The 26,619-nt window shown below is 52.7% G+C and overlaps 10 protein-coding genes across 10 annotated transcripts; 7 read left to right on the plus strand and 3 right to left on the minus strand.

Moving 5' to 3' along the window:
• Nucleotides 1-591: 591 nt before the first annotated feature.
• CORC01_10510 (zinc carboxypeptidase) lies at nt 592-2,097 on the minus strand (the record flags this gene model as incomplete). The annotated part of the gene is made up of 5 exons (XM_022622138.1): nt 592-1,096; nt 1,147-1,237; nt 1,297-1,411; nt 1,464-1,720; nt 1,782-2,097. The coding sequence occupies 5 exons, from the start codon at nt 2,095-2,097 to the stop codon at nt 592-594; spliced, it is 1,284 nt and encodes a 427-aa protein (XP_022471335.1).
• A 2,584-nt stretch (nt 2,098-4,681) lies between these two features.
• Nucleotides 4,682-5,090, plus strand: CORC01_10511 (uncharacterized protein; the record flags this gene model as incomplete). Its single annotated transcript, XM_022622139.1, has 2 exons — nt 4,682-4,844; nt 4,957-5,090. The coding sequence occupies 2 exons, from the start codon at nt 4,682-4,684 to the stop codon at nt 5,088-5,090; spliced, it is 297 nt and encodes a 98-aa protein (XP_022471336.1).
• Nucleotides 5,091-5,483: 393 nt separating this feature from the next.
• On the minus strand, nt 5,484-6,959 carry CORC01_10512 (uncharacterized protein; the record flags this gene model as incomplete). The annotated part of the gene is made up of 1 exon (XM_022622140.1): nt 5,484-6,959. One exon carries the CDS (start codon nt 6,957-6,959, stop codon nt 5,484-5,486), a length of 1,476 nt encoding a protein of 491 aa, XP_022471337.1.
• A 1,810-nt stretch (nt 6,960-8,769) lies between these two features.
• Nucleotides 8,770-10,738, minus strand: CORC01_10513 (uncharacterized protein; the record flags this gene model as incomplete). The annotated part of the gene is made up of 5 exons (XM_022622141.1): nt 8,770-9,515; nt 9,579-9,654; nt 9,744-9,906; nt 9,966-10,491; nt 10,714-10,738. 5 exons carry the CDS (start codon nt 10,736-10,738, stop codon nt 8,770-8,772), a joined length of 1,536 nt encoding a protein of 511 aa, XP_022471338.1.
• Nucleotides 10,200-10,511, plus strand: CORC01_10514 (uncharacterized protein; the record flags this gene model as incomplete). Its single annotated transcript, XM_022622142.1, has 1 exon — nt 10,200-10,511. The coding sequence occupies one exon, from the start codon at nt 10,200-10,202 to the stop codon at nt 10,509-10,511; it is 312 nt and encodes a 103-aa protein (XP_022471339.1).
• A 1,657-nt stretch (nt 10,739-12,395) lies between the features above and the next one.
• CORC01_10515 (RIO1 family protein) lies at nt 12,396-14,089 on the plus strand (the record flags this gene model as incomplete). Its single annotated transcript, XM_022622143.1, has 2 exons — nt 12,396-13,928; nt 13,982-14,089. The coding sequence occupies 2 exons, from the start codon at nt 12,396-12,398 to the stop codon at nt 14,087-14,089; spliced, it is 1,641 nt and encodes a 546-aa protein (XP_022471340.1).
• An 818-nt stretch (nt 14,090-14,907) lies between these two features.
• Nucleotides 14,908-16,022, plus strand: CORC01_10516 (uncharacterized protein; the record flags this gene model as incomplete). The annotated part of the gene is made up of 2 exons (XM_022622144.1): nt 14,908-15,110; nt 15,209-16,022. The coding sequence occupies 2 exons, from the start codon at nt 14,908-14,910 to the stop codon at nt 16,020-16,022; spliced, it is 1,017 nt and encodes a 338-aa protein (XP_022471341.1).
• Nucleotides 16,023-16,808: 786 nt separating this feature from the next.
• CORC01_10517 (uncharacterized protein) lies at nt 16,809-18,152 on the plus strand (the record flags this gene model as incomplete). The annotated part of the gene is made up of 2 exons (XM_022622145.1): nt 16,809-17,416; nt 17,519-18,152. 2 exons carry the CDS (start codon nt 16,809-16,811, stop codon nt 18,150-18,152), a joined length of 1,242 nt encoding a protein of 413 aa, XP_022471342.1.
• A 903-nt stretch (nt 18,153-19,055) lies between these two features.
• Nucleotides 19,056-20,187, plus strand: CORC01_10518 (uncharacterized protein; the record flags this gene model as incomplete). The annotated part of the gene is made up of 2 exons (XM_022622146.1): nt 19,056-19,758; nt 19,916-20,187. 2 exons carry the CDS (start codon nt 19,056-19,058, stop codon nt 20,185-20,187), a joined length of 975 nt encoding a protein of 324 aa, XP_022471343.1.
• A 2,298-nt stretch (nt 20,188-22,485) lies between these two features.
• CORC01_10519 (uncharacterized protein) lies at nt 22,486-26,542 on the plus strand (the record flags this gene model as incomplete). The annotated part of the gene is made up of 3 exons (XM_022622147.1): nt 22,486-23,152; nt 23,224-26,038; nt 26,266-26,542. The coding sequence occupies 3 exons, from the start codon at nt 22,486-22,488 to the stop codon at nt 26,540-26,542; spliced, it is 3,759 nt and encodes a 1,252-aa protein (XP_022471344.1).
• Nucleotides 26,543-26,619: the final 77 nt, after the last annotated feature.

Consider the following 26,619-nt stretch of genomic DNA (forward strand, 5'->3'; position numbering starts at 1 on the left):
AAGCATTGACCATGCAAGAAAGCATTCTTCAATTGCTAAACATTGGTCATGGTTTTTCAAAGCAGGCTAGAGATGCGTTTGAGTCCATGAAAAGATCTTTGGATTCCTCAGAAGGTGCAAAAGATCCAGAGTTGAAAGAAGCAGTGGAGAATCTGATGTTGAGATGTCAACGCGCCCTGGATGAGGTTCAGCCAAGTGAAGAGAGAACACGACCCCTAGCGGGTAGGTTCAAGCGGGTTCTAGGATGATTTCAAGATGATTTCAAGTAAGCTAATGTCGCCGTCATCCGTATTAGGTGATTACTTATTGACTAGCACCCAAGGCTGTCAACACACCACCACCATTGAGATTCACGAAGTTGACCATCAATGCCAATATGAATTTGAGTTTCCTTCTTCTTCAAATCAACATCTCAGGCTGAACAATCGGCTCAAGCGTTTCTAATCGAGGATCCTCAGTGTGGATTTGTATTGTTATCGGATTTCTGGGCTATTTTAAGGTGTCACTCTCAATCTTGTCTTCATTAAATCTTTGTTTATAGATATGGCCATTTTAGAATCAAGAGCAGAGCATAATGCGTGACATGATTACCTATACGTTTGCGAGCAAATACTTAATTCCATTCCACTGCTCAATCGCACTAGGCAAGATCTGAGCAGCAGGGAGAACAAAGCCGCCTCCAGCAGATCCAGAAGGTCTCAGCTCAATGGTCCACGCCACCTCTGCACCAGCAGCGCCAGTAAGATAGTCAGGAGCGCTGCCAGTGGTGGCGTAGAGAGTAGAGCAGCTAGGTCCGTAGGTGAAGCGGGTGCCGTAGGCCTGGGCGATGGTGTTTGCAGTGCTGGTGGCGAGGGTCATCTGGCGGGCGTGGTTGGAGGCCCGGGCGGAGCAGTCGTATCCGTAAGGCAGGAGGATATACTGGCCGTAGCTGTGCCAGTCGATGAAGAGCTTTATACCGTTGCCGGCGGCGAGGCGGTCGGTGTAGGCCTTCAAGGCGACCATCTCGGTGGTGTCACCAGCAGCCTGACCTTTGTAGGTCTCGGAGCAGTAGTTGGTGGAGGCGCCGCCGGGGACTTGCCAGTTGAAGGGCCAGTTTCTAATAGATGTCAGTCCAGATTCTTGATAATCAATATGTGCTCGACGTACCGGTTGATATCGGTACCGACACAGGTGCTGCCGGATCTGACTTGACGGTTCTTGCGCCAAAGTCGGTCGTTGGTCTGGGTATAAGTAAAGCCTAGGATTTCATCAGTCAATTGATTTAAGATAGTCTTTTCTTGCTCTCATGTTTCTTACCATCAGGGTTGACAATAGGCAGGATGTAGAAGTCGTACTTGTCGAGGAGGGCCTTAACAGCAGCGTCGTTCTTCTGGTAGCCATCGATGAGCTGGTAGGTCAGGTATTCGACAACCTTTGTCATTTTAGCAACATGCCTTAGACCGACAATAAGTACAGCAACATACCATGGTGGTGATCCACTCGCGGGCGTGGACGGTACCGTGCCAGTAGATGGCGGGCTTCGAGCCCTTGCCACCGCTACCCCACAAGTGAATACCGAGCAGGGAGCGTCCACCGTAAGAGTTACCAGCGTTGACCAGCTCCGAGTTGCTGGGGAAGTTGGATTGCAGGTCGCGGATGAACTGCTGGTGGTCGGCGAAAGTGTGATACGAGTTGAACCACGTCAGGCTAGGGAGGGCCTGGAGACTGCTATCGCCGCTGCCTGTTGAATGTCAACTAAATTCTACGCAATCTTTCATGAAAGCCGGCATCTAGAGTCTTACTCTTGTAGGGAGCAAAAGTGCCCTCCTCGGCGATATCAGCGCCGAGGTCCTCATGAAGAATGGACGTCTCAAGATCAAGCTCCTCGAATTTGGATATATCGCCAGCGGGGATGGCGACATCGAGATGCTCGCTATTATCGAGGTTGAATTGGATCGCAGCAATGTTGGCAATTTTCCTCTTGATCGATGCGGGGTCGTTGTGCGTAGAGATACGGAAGGCCTTGAAGCCATCGTAGGTAATCTTCTTCTCCAGAGGGACTACTGCCGCGGCTGAAGCCAGCGGCAGCACGAGGGCGAGACCAGCGAGGAACTTCATTTTCGACAACAGGCTCCGGGAATGGGCTAGCTTTGCGGTGAGTTGAAGACTAGAGTGCTGGAGGAAACTGGTATACTCAGGGCGATCAGCCGTACCTCTTTATGGAGATCGAATGGTACAGCCTACTCTCCGATCTTTTCTAAATAAGCCCTTTCGTGAGCTATTTCAGTATAGTGTCACCAATCGGCCTTGCAGAAAGTGGTAGGTGTGATTGTCGCTGTCTCGGGTGTACCCAGATAAGCTCAGGGGTTGCGGTCTTGCCTTCCCCTCAGCATCCCCGCGAAGCTAAGACATAATATAGTCGGCTTACATTTCCGTGTCAACGTCTTCTCATGGACCGGCTTTACAGCTCAGCAAGACTAAGAAAGTTCTCGTGCGTCACCGACCTTCTGGAAGGCAGGGCTTGACCCATTCGAGAAACCATAAGCCGGGTGTCAAGGGTCCGACCCGCCACTGCCGAGACAACACGACAACTCCACCTAAGAGTAGGGATGAACAGTCTGGGGGAGCTTGCATGACTTGGGCAGCTAGGTTTCTGGCGAGTGACCGTAAGCTCGTTGGGCCATCAGTTGAGGAGCTGTGCTCGCTTAGTGTAAGCCTTGAGTAACATTGAGCTAAGCTGTCAATGTTATCTGATCACCTTCCTCATCCGGCCATGGGGAGGGATTAGTTAGCCTCCCTCACGGCTAAGACGTATTTCACAACCAAATATCCGGCGCATAATTTGCTGCCAGGCATAATTGGAATGAGGAAGGCGGGTAGTTGACTTGCTGGACGATACCAGCCGACCCGGGCACGCAACTCGCACGCAAGCCTTCGAAATCCTTCTCACCTGCCCTTAAGGTTTAAGCTTAAAGCTCCCTCAACGGTGACAATTGGTGACTAGCGTGCTAATTGTACGAGCCGATCTGCATAGCCCGGGGTAGGCCTGGTTGGACTCCCGAATGTTACCCCGCGCGGCGGTACGGACCTAGTTCAGACAAAATAGTCTCCTGCGGCTTAGTGTCGTCAAGTCTGATTTTGGGCCATGGTGTTCTAGAATCGACTGTTGCTTGTAGTAATTGCCGGGGACCTTTGAAGGTAGAGGTTTGAGCAGTTTGAACAAAGAAGCGCTATTCTTTTTTGAACGTTGACTTGTGGTATGATGGCTATTGTTGGTAACCTCATTGAGAGGTAAGATTGGGTCGGGGCGGAAGCAACTCCGCAGAGAGGGGGAACATTTCACGAAAGGCAGTTCGATAAGATGGTCATTAATTGCCAAGGCTCTAAGACGCAAGCCAAGGACGAGAGCGAGTTTCCAGTCCGGACATCCCAGCTGCCAAGATTCGCTGACTACCTAGGTAGCAAATGCGATGATCCATTCTTCAATCTTAGTGTCGGAGTTGAGTCACCTTGGCGTTTAGTTATCGTGCTCTTTCCTTTATCAACGCCGATGGTCATCGAAACCCAAGACAGTCGGAATCCCCATATGAATGCTCCTGTGCCAGAATCCATGCCCCGCGGCCAAGATCAAGGAACTGAGAATTTATCTATTGGCTTCTGTATGGTCTTGATTCCCAAGCTAGTATCGGGCGCTCATTATAACAGGGCAACAGCCGCCACAGTTAGATGAGTAGTTTTCTGGCATTGAACAGAAGACTCATCTTAGGTAGTATACGCATGCTCGACTGGGGCATATTCTGCATTTTGAATTGACCGCAGCATTCCTACGAGGACAATCGTTATCTTCAATGGCATCAAAAACAGGGTCAGAATAGCCAGTCCTCCTCTTCATCAATGCTGCTTGCCAAGTCTTGGAACTGGACTCTCTGAGCCGCGAAGCATTCAGTCAAGTATCGCAACTTGGCCCTCGGCAGTCTCAATCCATGTCGCAATCCAAACTTTACCACTCGCAGCTCCGGGGAAATTTCCGGGATTCTTTCTAGTGATACCTCCAGATCTTCTTGGAACTTATTTTATTACCCTAGATGGGCATTGTACTTCCGTCCGTGGCCTCTAAGTGATGACCATACTGATTTGTGGCGGCTCCATGGCTTGATGCTGTACTCCGTCTCGCGCCGCGACGAGGCAACGGAGCATGGGTTCAATACGAGCTCTTAGTTCCTGTCATGGAGCGCAGTTGCCAAGTACATCAATTCAACGATATTCAGGGCAATTGAGCGAAGTTTCCTGTGTTTTCTGTCAACCCTGGCACTCCACACACATAAACCTCGACGGTCATTCATTTAGGCGTTGCTGGATCTCTACCAGGGTGCGTTGCTCTCGCTCAAAGTAGTCACCACTAGTTTCTGATGGGAAACGATCTTCGATTCTCCGCAAAAGGGTCTAAGATCGTCACCAGGGAGCTAGACAACCTCAACAACCTGCCAACAGAGGACAAATCCACACCAGGAGTTGGTATTGCTGTTCATATGTAAAAAGAAGCCAACATATCAAATTCTGACCTAGACTCGAGCCAGAGACTAAAACTGAGACAGACTCATGGCCATAATGTTATAAAACTTCATCAGATTAAGAAACATATATTGCTTACTGAATCCTTGGTCAGACTCATTTACAACAACGGTCTTTGATCTGAAACAAGATGGGCTTCCTTTCTAGCAACATTGCAGCCCTGTCTAGTCTTGCCGTGGCCGAAATAGCCTCAGTTCCTCCTTCTGCCCACGACCTCTCTGCCCGCCAGGAATCCGGCATCACGACCGTCAAATTTCTCATCCGCGCAGTCTCAGAGCACCGCTTCATGAATGGTCAGATCTCGGGTCAATAGAATCCGGAGTGGCCATGGCGGACCTCTAGTCAAATGGCAGCGACGTTCTTGAGAGTAACTGTATCTACCTCGCTGGTGACGGCGCCTACAAGCTCATCTTTGGAACCGCGATCCGATCGGCAGCAGTGCCCTTTACCATGCAACGGGTGGCGAGAACAAGATTATCTTCATGAAGAAGCTTGATAAAGGGGCTCTACGCTGGTGGCAGCGGTCCACTCTTGATTAATAGCGCTGAATTTAGGTTCACTGGTATATCCCACTTTTTCAACTGTCAGCCCAGGCCATTGCTCCTCTGGTCAAATCTAATGAAGAGGGGTCTTCACTCTAAGACAGGCTGCGTAGTCGAACAGAAGCGATTGGGATGCCAATAGTTTTCATGTCCCAACTGGAGAAAAATATGAATGGTTTCACATTGCGACTAATTCAGCGCCGGCGTAATTAGTTAGTGACGGGTTTTGTTAAAAATAATTCATCAATTGATTGAATCAGAATAAAGCCTTGGTATTCATCTGAAGATCCAGTTACCATTTCAAAGGAAAAGAAAATGGTGGAAATAGGAATATTCACCAACGCCGACTCCATGTGTATCCGTACTCCTCTTCCCTGCCCATTGACTTCATTATTCCCAGTCCTTCTCTACCTTCCACGCATCGCTGGGTCTCAGTCCAGCAGCATCAAAATCACAGCCACGATGTCCCCATTTTCGGCGGAACGTTTCCCGTCCAGCTTCCGTCATGACGTCTATCCCAATTTGGAATCCGAGGGCGTCGTAGGAATAAGGCTCCCGCGGGTCCCCTCCCCTTTGACCCAGCTGCCAGGTATTCCTCTCGCGATCCGCATGCTTGTGGTTGAACATGTCCTGGCTAATTCTGTGAAGCCTCCTAAAGGATTTCAGGGGATCAACAGCTGTCGTTGAGTCTTCCTCCGCGCCTTCAGCCACATCATCCACCGGCGCTCCCGTCTTGTCCAGTTTGGGAACTGCTTCCGGCACCGGCAGGCTCCGCTTATCGTCTTCCTGCGAGACCTCGCCTAGAGCCTGGCTCGGGGGTGGATTCGGATCCGTGAAGCCGAACCCCTTCGGAACGTCGCCCTCGCGGTACAAGATGCGTAGGTCATCCAGCACCGATGCCACATCCTGGACGATACCCGCCTGCGCCTCATGGATGCTCCATCCCGCCTCCTCCAGCCGCCAGTGCATGTCGCAGTCCGTCATGTAGTACGGGATAAACGTATCGAAGCCGCCGACGTCTTCGTACGCGCGCGGGTTTACCAGAGCGAGGTGGTCGTATGCGAAGAATCGGGCGCCCCACTTGTGATCGGTCCGCATCGTCTCATTCAACTCCTTCACGGCCAACTCGTAAATGGTCTGGTACTCGGGCGTGCCCACTGCACCAGAGAGTCCCGGGATCCCCTCCTCGTTGGAAAGCACGAAGGCATCCATGTGGCTCCAGAAATAGTACGACCACGGCTTCTCTTTTGCCACTGTGAGGAAGAAGTTTTGGAGCTGCGCAAAGTTGAGCAGCACCGGCGTGCGCATGACGTGTACGCCGAGCATGTGTAGCTGGGTATAATTGAGATAGAACGGGTTCTGCAGCGTCAGTCGGCCCCGGGCATTCGAATCGTGAACGCCAGTGTTCTCCACGACGTAGATCTGCTCGGCTGGCCATCCGGCAGTGATATATCCGACCACTGTCTGCAGCAGCATCGGCCAGCTCCGCGTGAAGCCAATCATCAAGGGCGGCGCGGTGGTCAACGAGTATTTATGGTAGACGTTGGGCTTCTCGGGCCTATTCCACGACGGCACCGGCGGCGGCATCCCCGAGGAGAGAAGCGGGAAGGGGTCCTTGACGGGCGGCGGCGTCCATGTCGGCTGCGGTTTGTATTTGGGCTTCGGGGTCGGGGTCGAGGTCGGGTTCAAGCTATTGAGCTTGGGTGATTTCGCGTCGGCCACCTTTTCAATGACTGTGTATCCGAACTCGGTTTGGACGAAGAAAAGCAAGAGGCAGATTGCCAAAACGACGTAAATGACGGAAACATTCCGACTTGATCTGGGACCCGTCATTAACAGCATCCGAGGTGCTGGCAACGACAACATTGCGACTCTAGGGCGAGATAGTCTCCTGGCTCACGAAATCCGATTGTGAAGGAAGGCGAAAACGGGGAAAGGGGGCCAGAGGGGTCGAACTGGCAGCTAGTCGCTCTAGTGTCTCGTACGGGTGACGTGTCGCGTCGCCCAAGGTAAGTGATACGGAGTGACGGCACGACGGAAACAAAGGCGTTGCTTCTCATTCGTTGGTCAGGAACAAAGAGGTTATGTTTGTGGTTGGTGACGTCGGTCTGAGGGTCTGTTTGACGCCGTGATACGTTCTGCAAGGGAGCAAAGCGGTTTGCTGCTTTTTACGCAAGGTACCACAACGCCTTGTTTGCAGCACACGCTTTCTCGAGTCTCGAAACCGAGAATGAACAAATTGGTAGAGAGCCTGTCCTCGCAGAAGTCGAATTAAATTGCTTGGTCTTCGCTATAGTTCCGAAGGATTGAACACATGTATGAGGTGAACCTGGCGTAAGGGATGCCGTTATGCCAGGAGCTGGGACAACATGTTCGACGGAGTATGGAAAGGCATGGGACGAGGAAACCAGAAGCGAGTTAGATGATAACACCTGACATTACCAGAAAAAGAAAGAGTTCATTTGTCTGACAAAGCGGAAAACGCAAACGAGAGGAAACCGCTCCGAGGCAAGCATTACAATCAGAGAGCTCCGGGCGGCAGCCAACAGACTTTTAAGTGCAGGGAGGCGCTGCTTGTTTGTTGGTTCGGGAATGCTTGCAGACGTCACTGTTACACAAACAACATACGCACACTACATTGTACGCCAGCTTGTACGCCAACGCTAAGCTGTACACAGACCTCCAGTGTAGCTAACATCAGATGTTTCAAAGCGCCAGAGCCACGCGTTATCTTCCCCCTCAAGTCGCGGCCAGCGTATCCATACCCCGGGCGAGGATCTCAGCGGCGTGCGCTTTGACGAGCCTAGTCGACGGAGCACGTGCCCCACCTGCAGCCCACGAGGATGAAAGGGGCTCTCGGTGGGGTCCCGAAGTGGCAGAATGTACGGACCGTATGGGCGCTACCGTCTAATCTTAGAGAAGCTTGTATTCGACCGTCACTAGGTTCTCCCCCGTCGGTAGGGCGGCCAGGCAAAAAAAGGACTGGCTTCGTGATCCCAGGACTTGCCAAGTGGATCTAGGTCTATTGAAGTCGATGTAAACCCCCTTTATTTTTTTGTCTCCTTTTCGTTATTCTGACTTTTGGTGTGACGAGGTGCTTCCTGTTTTAAGAAGCCTCCTATCGTCCATTCTGTCGCACTCAATGGCACCCTAGAACGAAACGAAATTTGACTCGAATGTGAGTTGTTTGAGAGTTCTGTTGGGCATCGGCTACTTATGCATTGATGATTTCGAATCCTGACTCGAGATAGAGCATCTGTACATACCTTAGTGAACTCGCTATACCGAAAAGTTACCGTGATTTGAACGCATAGTGAGTTACAAATCTAAGTTTGCCCTGAGCAGAATTTCCATTGGCAGATTAACGATCGACCGATGTGCCGCCTGCCGGGCTAAACCTTTTTGCAGCCCGCATAACCGTTGAATGTAAACTCAATGGTTCGATTGTGAGTAGAACTCAACGTTGAAAATTGAGGCTGAATGCTGCAATGGCTGAGAACCATATCTAGCTTTAGGTGAATAATTCATTAAAGAGTGGGCCTCCCGAATAGCCCCGGGAACTATGCCGCATGGTAGAGGTGTTCAATTATCAGCGATCACAAAGCCGTGGGTATCAATTTCATTATTATTAAGAGTCTTACAGTCTCTCAGGGATTCCACTACTCTTACGATTCCACTACTCATATATGTAACAAAGCGGTGCCCCGGAAACCGTATTCATCAAGTTTCTAATTTTCACCGGAGTGTTGACGGGCGTGAGATCAACATCATCATCGACGCTACCCTCGGGACTCTTGGGGTTATCTTGGGGCGTCATCGTGCCAAACACGCCCTGCCGATTCTTAAAGTCTAGATTCTGCCAGATCCAGTACACGCGGTCGACCTGGGCTTGGTGGACCCAGAATGCCGGGTCGCCGGGCGCAATGAGATTGTCTGCTCCGGGGTCCCCGCCGATAATAAAATGACCGCCGCCGTGGATGCCTAATGTATTAGGGAAGAATCGATCGTCTCCCTGCAACAGCGATGAAAAGTTCTTGATGTTGGTCTGGTCGAGGATGAGGGTCGTTGTGTTTCTAAAGGAGTTGAACCTCATGGCTACGTCCTTGTTCAGGTCCCGCTTTAGGCATCTCGGCAGATCTTGGAGGGGATCTGTGACGTTGAAGGGCTTTGTTGTACCATATTGCGCGAGTTCGGCGGGGCCAATGTGTACCCGCATGTTCTGAAAGGGGCCTGACTTGATGCAACCGCCTCCGGATCCGGGTTGGAGTTTGATAGTGGTGTTCGAGAAGGGCCGGCGTAGTTGAAGGCCATCGTGAGGTATGAACTCGCCGTCGCTTCCCAGGGAGAATTCGGTGCCGTCGAAGACCGGTGACGCGGCCGGGTCATTGACATCGAGGCCCCATTCCCAGTATGGAAGAGCGCCTGTTGAAGAGTCAGCATCCCAAAGGTCTATTCACGGCAAGGCATCCATGGTCAAATCCAAACCTTTGTATCTGCATTGCGTGCGCAGTCTTTGCTCGAAGCTTGCCAAGTAATAACGATGCCAGGCAAAAAAGGAGGCCTGGTGTGATGATTAGTAATTTCGTTTATAAAACATCGTTTGCCCACCACGAGGTTTATAGAACATTGTAAGCCATGGCGATAACTCACTGTAAGATGCGTGTTGCGAAAGCTGGTGTAGTGAACGGCTACAAAGTCGTCATATAGGGACTTTGCCATTGGTACTCTCTTGGGATCTGATATCACCGGCTCATTCATAATGCATTGGACGGCAGTAATGAAGGATTTCCTCTCCGTTACAGTCAACTTCCGCCTATAGGTATGTTAGTAGCCACCTTTGAGTTCTCAAGGAGGGATATTATTGCAAATTACCATTCTTTTCTAATCAGCACTCCATCTCCTTGACACAACCTTGTGCCATTGGTAGTCATGTTGGATATAGGATGTTTTTGTGGGACATTGATTCTCCGCGCATTCTCGAGGGCCCTTTTATTCAACTTCGCCAATGCCGTTCCATTATTAATCTCTTCTTCTGTAAACTCGGGCTTTGGCTTCGGTTTAGGCGATGGCAGTACGATTGGCACAGGTGCAGGGGGCGCTCTCGGTATGGACGTTGGAGCTACCGTTGGCTTCGGCTTCGATTTGGGAGCCGGTGGTACTTTTGGCACAGGTGCTGGAGGCGGCCTCGGTAGCGGTGTTGGAGCTACGGATGGCCTCGGTATTGGAGCCAGCGGTGGTGCTAACGTGTCGGGTCTCTTCTTGCGATGGGCGGTGCCGGGTGTAGCGAGCGCGAGAAGCAAGACGGTAACCCCCAAGAGCCAGGCCCAGCGCGTACAGGAAGCCATCACGCTGAGAGGGAAGATACTGACGGGCGACGGGGAATATTCACCGCGAACGACTGATCATGAACTCGACTAGGCATCACCGATCAGGCCGTAGGAAATATTTGCGAGAGGAAACACTGATGATATAAGAAACCAAGAGCGCAGATCCTGGCCATCGGCTAGTTTCACGCGGCAGCGACTAAACAAAGTATAGTGGACTACCTTATTGCGATGAGACAGAGGCTATTTGTGCATGGATGAGTAGGCTGACCCGTCAAAAACCTGAGAACCATTACCTATGATCCGGGGAACGGGTGTCATTGGCTGTGCGCAACGTTGGAAGCATGGTGGGCAAAGGTTATAATAACCTTTTGCTTCCCGGACAGGGGCCGAGCCTGGAGATGAACGCTTCGGCGGCGATATCAACGCCCTGGTACCATCTCGCCTGCCCGTTGAAAGCTGCCGGTATGCGACGGCAACTTTGGGCAGGGAGGACGGCGTGGAATTGATCGGCACACTTCCCGGCCCCGCTCCCTTCCGAAGGGCTGGATGGTAATGAGGCTAAAGCTAAGAAAACAACTGCTAGTCAGGCTTTCAGGGTGTTGGTCGAAACTTTCGATCCAAGGCCTCACAGGTGGAAGTTAGCTTCTTGGGGATTATAGTAGCTTAAATGAATCTGTTATGTGGATGTGCGTCGAAGAGGAGTTGTCTCTTGACCTAGGATTGATGCCGGAGACTGTTCTGTCGTTGTGCTAGAACCATGTCTCAGCAACACCAGATGCACGCCCGATATTTCGACAGATGGCAGAATACCTTAGTCAGACGATCGACAAAGCGTTTTGCCCACAAGATTTATTGACGAGAGTTTGCGTCCAAGCAATGACAAGGTTCGGGCGGCGAATTTAGAAGCCCCTCGGACTGCTTGAGCGGGCTCATGATCTGGAGGAACTCAGTGGAAGACCAACGTGGAATTGAATCGTACCATGGCCCGTATCACCGAGCGCAAACAGCTGCCCAGAGCGTGGAGACGAAGGACGAACTCCGATGAAGTTGCGAGGAAATCATGCCTAGTTGAACCAAAGGACAGCAGCATTCTGACCTGATCAGCTGTCGCATGCAGTTATTGAGCCAGGTTTCAGACAGGAGTCTGTAGATATCACGAGGCAAGTGACATGGTTTCCGCTTGGCCCAGATGCACCCCTTTATTGTCCACCTCTGTCCCCCCATCCCTACCACGTGGACGCCTTCGCGTTTCGCGATGGGATACCAATAGGCTAAGTAGACACAGGAAATCGCAGAAGCTTAGGTAGCCATAGAACCCTGTCTAGACCGTCCGGCCGAGACTCAGCCCCAGACTCGAGAGCCGCTTCGAGAAGGTAGCCCGAGACCCCGTCAGGAGGTTGTCATGAGCGAGACAGTGATTTCCATATGCCGCGGCTGACGCAGCCTCATATTCATGATAAGGTATGCTGTATGCATGTTATATCTTTAATATAGGTAGTAAGATACCTTGCCGCATGGAGGCGACGTCGGGGTGGTGTCGGATGCGCAGGTGGCGGTCAATGGCTGCCGCTCTTTGCCGGAGAATGAAGGGGGAAGCAGACGGACCCACCCATCGGCTGCGGCGCCAGCTTTTCGCCTATTTCTTTAGCGAAGTTGTTTTAGTGCTCACCTCTCCAAATTTCCAGCGGTGATTCATTTTGATTCACTGAAAAAGTCCAGTCACTCGCTGTGGTGTTGACTCATCACTGGGCACGGGCCCCATCGTCCCCAAAATGAGTCGAAAGACCCCGCCACGCCCGCCACCGCTGATAAGATAAAAAATTCGAAAATCCCGGGCGACGATGGAGGGGCAGAGAGGGTACCCAACATCCACGCCACGAGCAACTCCTGCCACCTCAGGTAAACAGCGAGCCAACAACAAGCCACCGACAAGACACAGCACAAGCGCCGCCAACCCAAGATAGCAGCGCTCACAATGGCTTCCAACGAGTCTCCTGCTGCTCCCCATGAGCCCCCCTACACATACCGCCCCAACCAGGGCTACGAACAGACCGAAGACATCCCTGCCGAGCTGAGAACCGTCCCCCACGATGCCACCGGCCAGGAAGATGCCGACGATGACGACCTCGAAGACGTCTTTGGTGATGACGAGGAAATTGATGATGAGGATTGGACCGCCGACTCTGGCGATCTGACCAAGTCCTACAACCGCCAGCGCTTGTTCAATACCAACGATACCGCCGTCCCGCGTTCCAATGTCCAGAGGCCGACCGCAAACACCAAGTCGAGCGTCGACGACCAAATCACAGCACTCTCCAAGCACGCTGCGAAGATTAGACTGGATAGCGTCAAGGACAACGACGAGAAGAGCAAGGACAAGGCGGATCGCGCGACGAGCGAGCAGGTTCTGGACCAGCGCACGCGCATGATCTTGCTGCAGATGATCAACCGTGGCATCGTCAGCGAGATTCATGGTGCCATCAGTACAGGAAAGGAGGCCAATGTCTATCACGCCATCCTGCACCCAGAAGGCGACGGTCCCAACATCCAGCGCGCCATCAAGGTGTATAAGACGTCGATTCTCGTGTTCAAGGACCGCGAGAGATACATTACGGGCGAGCACCGTTTCCAAAAGGGATTCGACAAGAGCAGCAACAGGAAGATGGTCAAGCTGTGGGCCGAGAAGGAGTTCCGCAACTTGAGGAGAATACACGCCGCGGGCATCCTATGCCCGGAGCCCATCAGCCTGAAGCTGCACGTTCTGGCTATGGGTTTCCTCGGTGACAAGAAGGGATGGGCGTACCCTCGTCTGAGAGATGCCAACCTCACTGGAGACGACGTCGAAGAGCAGTGGAGGGCACTCTACGTGCAGCTTCTGGGTCTCATGCGCCGGATATACCAGGTCTGCAGGCTCGTCCACGCCGATTTGAGCGAGTACAACATCCTGTACAATGCCGGCAAGCTGTACATCATTGATGTGTCTCAGAGTGTCGAGCCCGACCACCCACGGGCGTTGGAGTTCCTGCGTATGGATATCAAGAACGTTGGTGATTTCTTCAGGAGAAAGGGCGTCGACACGCTCAGCGACCGCAGCATCTTCGATTTCATCTCTGCGGTGGACGGTCCTGTAGAGGAGCCCGCCTTAGCCGAGGCTATTGAGAAGCTTTACACGAGCAGACCCGCCGACAATGAGGAGGCTGCCGCTCAGCAAGAGGTTGACAACGAAGTCTTCCGGAAGCAGTATATCCCACAGACCCTCGAGCAGGTTTACGACATTGAGAAGGATGCCGCCAAGATTGGGCAGGGCGATGGTGACAAGCTTGTTTATAAGAACCTGCTCGCCGACGCTGTCGTTAAGGACGAGGAGAAGGAGGAGGAAGAGGAGAAAGAGACGTCAGAGGACGAGTCAGGCAGCGGAGCTTCACTGGCAAGTGGCGAGGAGGACGACTCCAGGTTTGACAAGGGCCGGCCTAGAGGGCGCAAGCACGAGGACAAGGACGAGAAGAAGGTGAGTTTTCCCTTGGGTGGCATACAATGAACAGCATCACTGATACAACACAGCAACACAAGCAGGCGGTCAAGGAGGCCAAGCGCGAGAAGCGCAAGGAGAAGATCCCCAAGAGCGTCAAGAAGAAACTTGTCTCGGCATCGTCAAGAAAGAAGCACTAAGCTGCAGAATCGTGGGCGAAAACAAGCGAGCTTAAACCTAAGCTCCAGCGAGGATAGGTCTGGCGGCGGAGGATACATGTATGTGTTTGCAATCGGGTGATGAAGACTCGATCGGCCACGGACGGGCGTCACGCTGTGTTTCGGCTCTCACGCCGTAACCGCTGTTGGCCCGTCATCACTGGCTCTAGAATGCCCTTGAGGTGTCACGCCTCGAGGGTATCGTGATGATCAAGGAGAGCTCTGACGATTGCTATCATTCTGTGGCGGTGTTGGAACTTGATACTGCAAGAGGATGGGTTACCCAAGCCGAGCCCTTCCATCTGTGACGACAAAGACCGGGCAGAAAATCAAAAGCGTCTTCTTCGCCATTTCTTCGTTGTTCGAGATTCGTGATATTCTCCACCGTCCCTTTTTGAGTGGCCTTCCTTCCCTCGATGTGCTCTTGCCGTAGAGTACCTTGGTATAAGGTACCTGCGAAGCTGAGGAAGGCACGTATTTCCGCCTGGCCCCAATGATATCTACGGCAGCTTGAAGGAGGAAGACACATGGGGGAGATGTTTGCTCATCGTGCTTTCCTTCCTGTTCCCTCCCCTACCTCCTCCTGCTCCTTCCCAGGGCCAGCCCAAACCTCGCCTGTTTTTATCTGCCACAAATATCTCCTAGCCCTCCTGAGAATCATCTCAGACACTCTTTCATCTCCATCTCTGGAAGTTCATCATCATTCGTTTCCTTCACCTTCACTACGGCATTGCCATCATCTGGCCTTCTCTGCCTTAACCAAAGCCACATTCACTCCTTACCCCAGACTCCCGCTCGCCATGTTGAACCCTCTCCTCGTCCTGCTGCTGGCTGCTTTGGTCGCGGCTCAGGCCAACCATGTCATCTACGGCTTCGAGTACTTGGGATGCGTCAGCGTCACCTCGGACAAGTTCGACGCCTTTGTCGACTTTGGTAGAGGTTACACCCCTGAGCAGTGCCAGTCTGCTTGCACCGGTCGTAACTATGCTGCAACCTTCCCCGAGTAAGTCGTCCTGTCAAGCACACGCTTGAACATAACCAGGGTGCCCTTCACAATCATCACAGTGTCACTCTGATACTGACAGGTGTCTTCTCCAACAGTGGTTGTCGTTGCGGCAGCAGCCTCAAGAGCTTTCCCGTCGTCAACGAGGCCCTCTGCAGCAACTCGTGCAATGGCGACACCTCGCTCGGCCAATGCGGATTCTCCAATCCTCCGACCTGCAGCTATGCCAATCTGTACAAAGCTTGCAACGAGATGCCGCCTCCCTCTACCCCATCTCCCGCTGGCCCGGCCCCAACTGGTCCGGATGGCAATGATCCGGGTCCAGATATCACGTACTCCACCATCAGACTTCCGCCCGTCACCCGTACTGTGAAGCTGGCTACTAGATCAACAGTCATCGTCCAGACCAACACACCTGGCGGCGATGGTCTCACCACTTCGTGCACCGTGCTCACTGGCACTCCTACTACACTGATGCCAACTTCTCCTTCGGCTCCTACGGTGGTTGTCCAGACGGTCGTCGTCCATGTCCCGCCCACGAGGAGTACACCCGGGTTGCAGAGTTACGGCAGTCTCCAGTCGGATCCTCCCGTGGCTACCGCACCGCCGGTTGCGCCATCGGCTGAGACATACACCAATCCTCCTCAGTCGACTCCCAGCAGCCCCAGCGTCACTAGTCTGACCCCGTATGATGACCCTCCCGTCCTGGTTCCTCCTCCGGGTAACGTCACCATTCCTGTTACAACGTCGACTCCTCAAGTGCCGATGTTCCAGACTCTCATACTGACGGACGACCCTCCTGCCGCGACTGCGACATCCACCCCTGCTGTCGTCACTCAGAGCTCAGCTCACCGTCTCATGGCTGGATGCGTTGGCATTGTCGCCGGCCTCTTGATTGCTATGGGTTTCTAATCGGTCACCACTCAGGTTTGACAGAGAGAAGATGAAGGACAAGAAAAAAGTTGCGATCATAACTTGTTTGGAACATTTTGGAGGCCGTAAGGCCTACTAATCATCGACAACCATTAGCTCGGAGGCGTTATGCTGGGGAAAGCTGCTAGCATAGTCTCAGGCTTTTGCCATGTCGCGAACACTAAGAAAATCATCTGTCTTGTCCGTGCTACGTTTTTGCCAGTGAGATGCCCATTGCCGTGAGGTTGAGCCATCAATATCACAATGCCGATGAGGGTTGCCTTGGTGATTGATTTGTTCCGGAATTGTCTCTCGAAGCTGAATCCTCTCAGACGCATTCACGTTCTTGGGCCACACACGGTTGCGGTTGCTTCAGCGGTGGGATTCAGGAGTACAGTCCGGGCACTGTGTTGAAAGTGCCTAATGACGCAGCAGGAACCTGTATATGGAAGATATTCACACTGTAGCTATGCCCCACCTGAGACTTGGGTCTAATAAACAGTACGTACCGATTTACGCCTCATCGCTAGAAGTTCAGGGCAGTTGCACCGATCCGGTGCCAACCCAGTGCTACCTTACCTTATTACTTGCGCGAAGTCATGCCCGGCGTCGGTTCATCTGGGCGATACTTCCAGTCTTCAAAACCACCTGCCTCACCTCTGACGGTTTCCTGGCTCTGGCAACATCTCGTGCTCCTTTCAACTCCCGCAGAGAGAGCAGAAACTCGGGGAAAATCTCCTAGTTCTGCGCCGTCATCCATTCCGCCATCCACGGCGCCCAGCGGCCATGTCGGAATTGCCCATCAAAGTACCGAGCCTGGGTCGCGACTCATCACCGCGGGTCGTGCCGCGCGACACGCCTCTCACCGCTCCGGATGCGGACGCAGCCCCGGCCACGGCGATCAAGGGAGACGACCGAGCCGAAGCACATCCCCACGCCGACGCCGATGCCGGGTCGCAGATTCCGCTTGCTATTCGGACACGACCGCCATCTCGGGAGGTGAAGAAGCGTGCGACTGGCTTTGCGGGACCGTTCTTCGAGGTCCTCTCATCCGACCTCCGTTACCAGATTTACCAGCTTGCTTTCGGCCGGAAGATATTACATCTTTATCTTCTGTACCGCCGCAGCCTTCAACCGGACGTGAGATGGCGAAAAGGCCATCAGCCCGTGCCGGCTTGGTACCCTCACTCACCGAGCGTGTCGCCCATGGATCCTCCTTTTGCCGATGCGAGTATGACGCCGCAATGGTACTGGTGGAGCTGCGTGTGTGGCCCGGAGGACCGGAAGCTCGAGACCAAGCTGTCTGATCAGTGTCCTAGAGGGTTCTACCAGACGTGCGGTCCTAGGGAGACGTATCTGGGCATACTCCCGTGGCTGCTGACCTGCAGAAGAGCGTAAGTTTGGTCTCCGCACCTGAGAGGAGTTCATCGTGGCGCATGAGATGAGACCAACGGTAATTTCATTACATCAGATGACCAATACTGACTGATTTGCAGCTACGAAGAGACGATCAAGGTCCTGTATGCAAGCAATACGTTCAAATTCGAGCAGAGGCTAGAGGCCATGTACTTTCCGTACGCCATCGCAACGCCGCAGCTCAAGTGGATCACGTCATTGGAAATCCGGATACCGGACCGCGACGAGTCCCTCATCGATAAATCGCTAGACAAGGCCCCGCGACCATCTCACGGAGCGCCTTTAATCACTGAGCTTCGTGCACTGAGTCCCCGAGACCAGTACCTAAGCATCATCAATAGCATAGCGCCAACTTTCCCTGCCCTCCGCCGGCTGCACATTTCCTTTGAGGGCTCCGTTCGTAGGGTCCCGGTGCCTCGACCAAATGTGACGACGCTCCTCATCTCCACCCTCGGTGAGGTGGACACGGACGAGCTAGAGTCCCTCATTTTGGGCCCGATTGACGCGATGCCAGCGGATGTTGAGAAGCAGGTCCTATTCTACCAGTCCCTCTACACGGCACTACTCACAGTAGAGAGTCAAAAGAGCGAGAGCGAGGTCGACGAGGTGGAGTCCCTGCGGAGCGACGGACGCCCCGGGTGGACCAAGTTCTGGCGGTCAGTTGAATCGGCAGAGGGAGGGAAGGCGGGATACTGGGTTTGCAAGCATGGCTGAAGAGGGTGAGACCTAAGGTTGTCAACATGAAAAGGCAGGTTTGTCTCGGTTCATGTATTGGCCCTGTCCCGCGTCACGGTTCGTCCAAGGCTTGCCTCGTTCGGCCGTTGCATCACATTATACCAAGGCATTTTCAAGTTCCAAGCGAATCGTCTGTCAAATGGGCCCCGTTCGATGTTCAAACAAAGCTGTCCGGGAAGCAAGCTTTCTACTTCGCAAGCGCCGACGCTTTGGAGAGGAGCGGATGTGGGGAAGATGACGGCACCGCGGCCGAGCCGTGCGCCGTGCGGAGGCTGATCTTCATGCTTCTTTGCTTTCCCCCTTCATCTGATGCCATGCTACATACCTACCGCCAGCGGCTTGCAAAGCAACCATCTTTTCGTTCTCGGAATCTGTAAGGATGGTTCATGCAATCCTCTCTGTCCCACTTGCTAGCTCTTGAAGCAGGAGAAGGAATAAAAGTCAGCTCTCCAAAACGCTATGACACCATGATGGTCTCCAACAAAACGTTTCCAATTTCTGTGAGCACATGTTTCTTGTTTCCTTGCCGGTGGGACTGGCCAGACTTGGGGTAAGGGGGGTTGTCTGCTGTTATATAACGCGGGAGCCGTCGCACGTTTTGACATCTGCGGCACGAACGTATGCACGCTCGGTTGTAGGATTCTTTTCGTCTGCAGCTCAGCTCATCTTCGGTCTTTGCGAAAGTCTTGAGATTACCAGCGCCCAAAGTACGAAGGCAAACACAGAGCGAAGGAAGTACTAGCGGAACGAGACGAGATACCTCACGCGGGATTTTCAAGAGCGGAGGCGAAAGACAGGCGCGGGACTAGACAAGCGTCCACGCGACGTTTTGCCGCTAACGGACGCAAGGCATCGGAACGAAACGGAACGAAACGTGCCGCCATGCACTCGCCATTCTCGAGTCTCGACCACTGGTGGTGGCGCTTCCTGGAGAACCACGTCTACCGCATCCCGCCGCCGCCGAAGCGCAAGCGCACGAAGCCGATGCAGGTGCTCTGCGTCGGCCCGCCGCGCAGCGCCACCGAGTCCCTGCAGCAGGCGCTGCTGGCGCTCGGGTACGACCACACCTACCACGGCTGGGATATCGTGTACGACGACCCGCCGATCCCGGCGACGGGGTGGGTCAGGCTTGCGCGGAAGAAGTGGTACGGCGGCGGCGGGTTGTCGTCATCGAAAGCGAAAGCGAAAGGGGGAAAAGAAGGAGAGGACTCATCGTCGTCGTCGCCGTCGTCAGCGGAAGGCGACTGCGAAATCACGGCCGAGGAATTCGACGAGCTGCTGGGCCACTGCGTGGCGGTGACGGACGCGGCGGCGAGCTGCTTCGCGGCGGAGATGATTCGGGCGTACCCCGAGGCCAAGGTCGTGCTCAACGTGCGGCGGGACCTGGACTCGTGGCACCGCAGCGCGATCAATACGCTGGTGCACGTCAATGAGAGCTGGAGCTTTTGGGTGTCGAGCCTGTTGGACCGGGAGGCGTTTTGGGCGTGGCATGTGTACGAGAGGTTCCTATGGGCTTTATTTTTCCGGGCGCCGGATGGGGATATGGCGAGGGCGATTCGGAGGAATGGCAAGTGGGTTTATCGTGGTGAGTTTTGCTTTTTCTCCCTTTTTGTTTCTTTTTGGGGGGGATCAAGCCTTTTTTCTGTTTCCTTTTTCTGCGTTCAAGCCTTTTTCTGTATGCGTGTCACATATTTCATGGGACGACATGACGAGACTAACGGCTGCTGCTCAACACATTTTAGAACACTGCGACATGATCCGCGGCATGGTGCCCCCCGAACGACTCCTCGAGTGGTCCGCCGACGAAGGGTGGGAGCCCCTGTGCAAGTTTTTGGGCAAGGAGGTACCCGACGTGCCGTTCCCGCACGCGAATGCCGTTGGGCCGGGGGGCGGGTGGAAGGCGAGAGAGGAGATGGCGATTAAGAGGTGGATTGAGGGGGTTTTGACGAATTTGATCTTTATGGGGATTTTCTTTGTGGGTGGGTGTGCTGTTTGGATCAAGTATGGGAGATGAATTCTGGTTTGGTGGTGGTGGTGGTTTTGGGCATGGTTTCCTGTAATGTGGATGGTGAGGAACTTGCTACGGATACCGAAGAGATTGGATTGAGAGTAAGGATTGTTGTCACTTTTGACATTGTGACGATCTGAGGATTGTCATCCGAATGAGATATCAGGTCATGCTTGAATTTGTTGTCAGCATAGGCAATATTTTGCCTCGCTTTGTTTATGTTTTTTACCCCAGATGCATCTCACATCGGTATGCAACTCAATCATATTGAAATAAGGTTCGTAAGGTTCTGCCGGAATACTCAAGGGACGGCCAACTCAACTTCCAACCTCTCTGGTCACTGGCACCAGCCTTGTTCACTGTACTGATTGCGTTGTCATGTTCCCGTTGCTTCGAGAAGGGCTACGACCCTCTCTTCAGCCATTTCCATGGTCTACAGATACTCAGAACAGCAGCCTTGATCACATGGCCAACTCGTAAGTTTCGTCAACCAAAAGGTAAGGTCGGTCTCGTCAGACATCTCCGCTCTAGATCTACTACCACGAAGCCCTCTCAAACGGTAAGGGGGCACCTCCGAAAGCACGATATTGTCCTTAAGCTACTTTGGGAGGTCCATGAAGAGGTAAAAAGTCGGCGGTTCAAAGACATCGACTTCATTACTTTTACTCCCGTCGTCTACATCCATCGGGGGGGTCTACGATCATGTGAAAGAGCCAATGAGGGCTGGAAAGTCATCTGGGATGATAGGAATGACATCACACGTGTGTTTGGGCTTGCAGGATACGGCCGGGCCATCTGTCACGGTTCATTGCATCAATTGGTATATCCAAGTCGGTCTTGATCCATGGCTCAACTTCGCCATAAGCATTCTCAGACGTAGTGTTGCTGAGGAATTGTAACTCTCGGGAGGATGCCTTGGACCATTCCGGTTGAAAGAGTCTTGCAAGGAAGGATTTCGCCATTTTCATTTTCAGTGAAGGGGCGGCCAAGGTATTTGGTTTTGATGAAGATGACGATACTAGTAGATTGGTATGGCTAAGGGATTTCGATTATCTTAAACCATCCTTGTAATGGAAAATTGAACACTAGACTTCGTGTAACGACATGTATTGAGCCAGACTGAGTTCTAGACAGTCGTTGAAGCAAAGGGTCTGGTGCGATGACTAATTGGTCGGCTCATGATCGTTTCAACGGTTATGGACCAGAGAACAGTCAAGATAGGGATTCAAAACGTGAATGTTTGCAGTATGGTACTTGTCGTCACAATGGAACCCTCTTCGGCCAGAATGACATGTGGAATTGAGAATGGCCAACTACAAATCCGATCGTGGCGCTGCTCCTAGACCGAAGCCGGCATAAGACATCTTTGGACTGACCTAGGAATTTGGCCATCATGCTATGCCAGCTTCTGAGTCGGTTAATAACCAGCGCTTGTTTCTCTCATCAGTTCTTGGGTAAAGACCTCCAATTGAGGGCTCTTTTGAGAAGCAAATGGACCCCGGTAAGACTGATTGATAGACCTTGTCATTGGTTCTGGTCTTTGAGTAGTTCATTAGTATATCGCAGAGGTGTCAGCTGCAAGCTTCTGACGCCACGTTAATACTTGTGCTTGAAATAATCGAAGACAGGCTGCGCCGCAAAATTGCGGGACGCAGAGATTAATTCACCCCATCCTGCAACCCAACATCTACTTCACTCGGGAAATTGGAAAGAGGTAAGGAGATCGAGGCACCCATTCCTTTGGATGTGTTTGGATGTGTACTTATGAGTCGAAAGAAAGCTCAGCTTGCAAGATCTCTATACGCCCTTCCTAGTGTGCCAGAAGTGGGATGGAGGGGACTTACCCTCTGTTCGGAGCCTACCTTAGGTACTCAACCAATGAACAAACCTTCACGATGACAGCAAGACCTCGAGAAATTGCAATGAGGGTTGCAGTCTCCACATCATAGTCCACCTCATTCTCTTCAATTTCATGGACAATTGCCCGAATGGCTCAGTGGTAAAGCGTCTCACTAGTAACTGTTCTGCTCTAATGACTTCAATCTGAAGAGGATTCATGGTCCCGAAATGAGAAGATCGCCAGTTCGATTCTGGCTTTGGGCACTTCCGTTTTGCTCTTTGCTATAATGACATCGCCTCACTCGTCTTCGGAATTGCTCTCGTGAGAGCAAAATTTAACACCTGCAAATTCCTTGGTACATGCACAGCCACATTAAGAAGCCGCGCCACAGTGCACACTATTATTATGTGGCTGAGCGGCATGACACCGCTTACATAATTTTCCTCCTGGTTCCCGTGTTGTGTATGAGCAGAGCAGGGGTAGGCACTAATGAGATCTTGCCAAATTCAGAAATTGGTTTCTGCGCCGCCAAGGACACCCGGCGCCTGTCCTTCGACACTAAATATTCAAATTTCTATACGATCATCTTCACCACTACCAACCAAGCAGCCGCCGATACCAATCAGCAGCTATATGTCGCGGGGGCGGCACATTCAGTCATGACGAATCTGCGCGACCTCCCTCCGGAGCTCAAAATAGCCATCGTCAATGAGCTAGGGAGGGAGAAGCCCGTTTTCCCGAAAAACCCTCCCATCAACCACAGATGTGCTGACATTCAGATCGCTGCTCTCGGGGCGCTAGCACTGACGGATAGATTCTTCAATTGCATTGTGACGCCATTACTGTACGAAAATGGTGTCCTCCGTCATCCGTATCTCCTGTGTTGGGCAACCGACATTGGAAACGTGAACATCATGCACAAGGCTCTGAGGACTGGGATGATTTCTCCCAACAATGCAATTATCCGCTATCAGACCGAGTATCAGCCATGGAACCCAAAGACCGAATCATCAAAGGAGCTTTTTTGGCGTTTCTACCGGCGTGATGGGCAATGGTTTCAATCCCCGAGACATTATGTTGGACGTTTATTTGAGGCTCAAAATCCATATGAGATTTCGAGTTCCGAGGATGGTAAGTAAGTGTCTGGTTGGTTTGAGTCCAACATTGATTTGAAACGGTATCTGACGCTGCAAGGACTCCAGTATCTGAAGACGACCAGTCTGAAGATATGGAACGCAGTCTGACGTCGGGAGATTCCTCCGAAGATGCCTCCGTGACTGATGACTACTCGGATGGCGAGGACCTCGAGAGCGAGGAGGATGCCGCCTCGGATGCCGAAACCGATGCTGCTGATGGCCTTCTGCCACAAATTGCGGCGGTGGGCTCTGGTGCCGATAGTGATGCCGCAAGTGACACCGACAGCGAAAGCGACGAAGCGCAATGGAGGCTTGACAAGCGCAACATTATGTTCGAAGGATACCTCCGATTTCCGGACTACGACGATATGGAAGACGTGGACAACCGCGACATCAGGGGCATGTACTGGATGCCCATCCACATCGCTGCCAGAGCTGGAAACATGCAAGTTCTCGAATTGCTTTTGGAGTTTAACGCGCTGGTCAACGTGTCTTCGAAAGGCTTTTGCTACAATCTTTGCACCACTTCGTCCAAAGCCATATACTGGCCAGACGAGAACGGTACGTATCCGGCGTGGACACCACTCCATGTTGCATTGTGCCACGGACATACGAACGTAGCCAAGCGGATCATAGACGAGTGCGAACACCTCCAGGAACGTCTTCTTTGCTTTCAAGAAGCAGAATGGCAGTCGCTCCCGAGGTTCATTTCTGCCATTCGGCATCACCACATGGGTCTTGCAGAGTGGTGTCTGCAACAAGGCTCGGTAAAAGAGAACGTCAACGCTATGAATATCAAGCTCCACGGTGCGACAATGCTTTGGAGGGCGTTTTGGGAAGCGGATGACTCAGAGACCTTCGAGGCTGCTCTGAGGATTTTGCTGCGCAACGGAGCCGATATCGACCATGACCTCGGAAAAGGACATACCTTGTTGATGGAGGCATGCCTCTACGGATATTTCGAAGAGGCAATTGCTCTCATTAAAGCTGGGGCCAACGTCGAGATCACTCTCGACGATTTCAACATAGACACCCCACTTGGACAGGCATGGGATGACTTACACTCCCGATTCCCCTTTGGCGTTGAGGGATGCAGCCTGCTCGAGATTTGCTGCGGTCCACCGCCCGTCCTGTCCAGCCCCTGGAGGGGAGCACATGCTCCATTCCCCAGGAGGGTCAACTCGGAAGTGTTGGCGCCCCAACTCATCCGCCTTCTGCTGGAATCACCAGCGCGATCGGTTGGGAAACGGGATCCGTTGCAGATTGCATGCTACTCGCATAACAAAACAGCAATATCGACGTTGTTGCAATCGGGTATGGATATCACCAGCGTCAGTATCGACAATCTAACGCCACTCGAGTGCGCAACGCTACTCCCAGAACGGTTTTCCCCTCAAGACTGGCTCCATACATTTCAAAAATGCATGGAGAAGCTCACTAAGCACTTGGTTAAACGTCCGAAAAGCGAAGTCAAGCCCGCTGGCAACGCCGCGTTGCGGAATATTATGGACAGCTTCAGCACAGTGCTGAAAATGGACATCAGCAAGGGACAGGTTTCTGCGGGGTGCCTCGTAACGCTAGGGCTTGCCGATGTGAATATGCGGGACACACAAGATCGTACACTATTGATCAACCTCTTTGTTGACGGTTTCTATCAAGAGTGGCTCGCAACAAAACTATTGAAGCTTGGTGCCAGGATTGAGAGAAGGCCAGGGAGGGATGACTTAGCGGCCATCTGGTCGGAAGTGGGAATCAACGACGAACTCTCACTTGAAACTTTTGAGAGGAGCAAGGAGGCTTACAAATTTCTAACCAAGATTGATAAGGAGAATCGGTTCCGGAGGGAGCCCTTCTTCCTCGCCGTTGCAATGGCTGCGAACAACCAATACATTGTGGACTCGATGCTCCGGCATATCCAACTCGACACTTTGTGGATCACATACCCTGAAGGTCCACAAGTTAGCAATCACATACCAATCGACCAAGTCGAAGGAAGAACGGCCAGCTCGTCGGGGCCAGGTGAAGTCACCGAGTCCAGCGACGCTAGCAGCGACATCGAAAGCGACAGAGGCCACGAGCTGTGCGATTGCGAGAATACCATTCATCGCGGCCCTTGCGAACGACCGATGTGGACCGGCCCCAGAGACGGTCTCCTCATCCTCCGTGAGAGATATTCAGGGTGGTCACTCTTCCATCTTGCCATTCGTTTTGGTCAGCTGAATGTGGTCACGAAGCTCCTCAAACGAGGGGCAAACGTACACGAAAGAACAGATAGTGGCTGGAGTCCGGGGTACATCATTTGCAGCGAGCAATGCTACAATTCAAGAATTCTCATCCACCTCCTCGCCCATGGAGTAAACCCGCATATAGGAGGACACCGGGGATGGACATCGCCTTTGGATCATGCGCTTTCAAAGGGAAACCTTGAGGCCGCCAAGCTAATGATCAAGGCTTACCCTCTCGAGAAAAGCCCGGCTGCACGAAACCATCTATATCTCCACCGTTTAATCCACAGCCAGATAAAATGTTTGCAGTTACCTATGACGACGCAGGAGGTGCTCCCTATCTTTGCGCGTCTTGATGCCGCGGCGAACGCGGTTGACGGCGACGGCAATACACCTCTCGGGTATTTGCTGATTCAAGTCCTCGACGCCAAGAAAAAGGGCAATCTCTCATCGGTAGCAGCCAAGAGCGCGGAGGAGATGATGGTCCTGCTTATCAAGCATGGGGCCAGAGCAGGTATTGTCAACAAGGCAGGCAAGAGCGTGCTGGACTTGATGGAAGAGGTGAGGGGGTACAGCGATCCTCTTGTGAGCGTTCGGCGCTTTCTCAGGTCGACATTGCTCTACCATGTCATGGCTTATCGTAAAAGCATTGATATGTGAATGTGAAAAGATGGGCTTCGGGAATATTGGCGCCTGTGGACCACCTATCCGTCGCGGTTGTCTCTACCCTTGGTGCAGTTGTCGTCTGGGCTTCGAGCTGAGAAAAGGGGGAGCGACGTGACTGGTTGCGACTATGCTTTGGTGCGCAGTGATGCTTTGGCCAATGCGGGAGATCGAATAATGGAAACGGAGCCTTCGTGAAGAATTGTAACGAACTCTGTAGGCCTATACGTAAGGTAGTACCCACGTTGCAATCTCCGCCCAGCATTGACGGGGCTGTCTACCGCATCTTTATCGACTACGTCTTCCAGAGCCGCAACGGTAAAGATATCTGGATTGACGGCGACGGCGCTGCCAATGCGTGGCGTATCTTCAACGGCGTCGGCGACTTTCGGCAACAGTTTGTGCGGATCCCGCGCTTCAACAATGCGGGGGCGGCCCGGACCCCGCTGTGGGGCACGTACCGGAACCCGTTTGTCGGGGATCTGCGGGTGGTTTGACGAGGTGCAGTCGCTGGGGAAAACGCACGTGCAGTGGAGGAGGAAGAAGTTGCTCGTGCTCAAGGAGGATAATCCGC

The sequence above is a fragment of the Colletotrichum orchidophilum genome (genome assembly GCF_001831195.1).
Source record: "Colletotrichum orchidophilum strain IMI 309357 chromosome Unknown Scaffold_105.1, whole genome shotgun sequence".
NCBI lineage: Eukaryota > Fungi > Ascomycota > Sordariomycetes > Glomerellales > Glomerellaceae > Colletotrichum > Colletotrichum orchidophilum.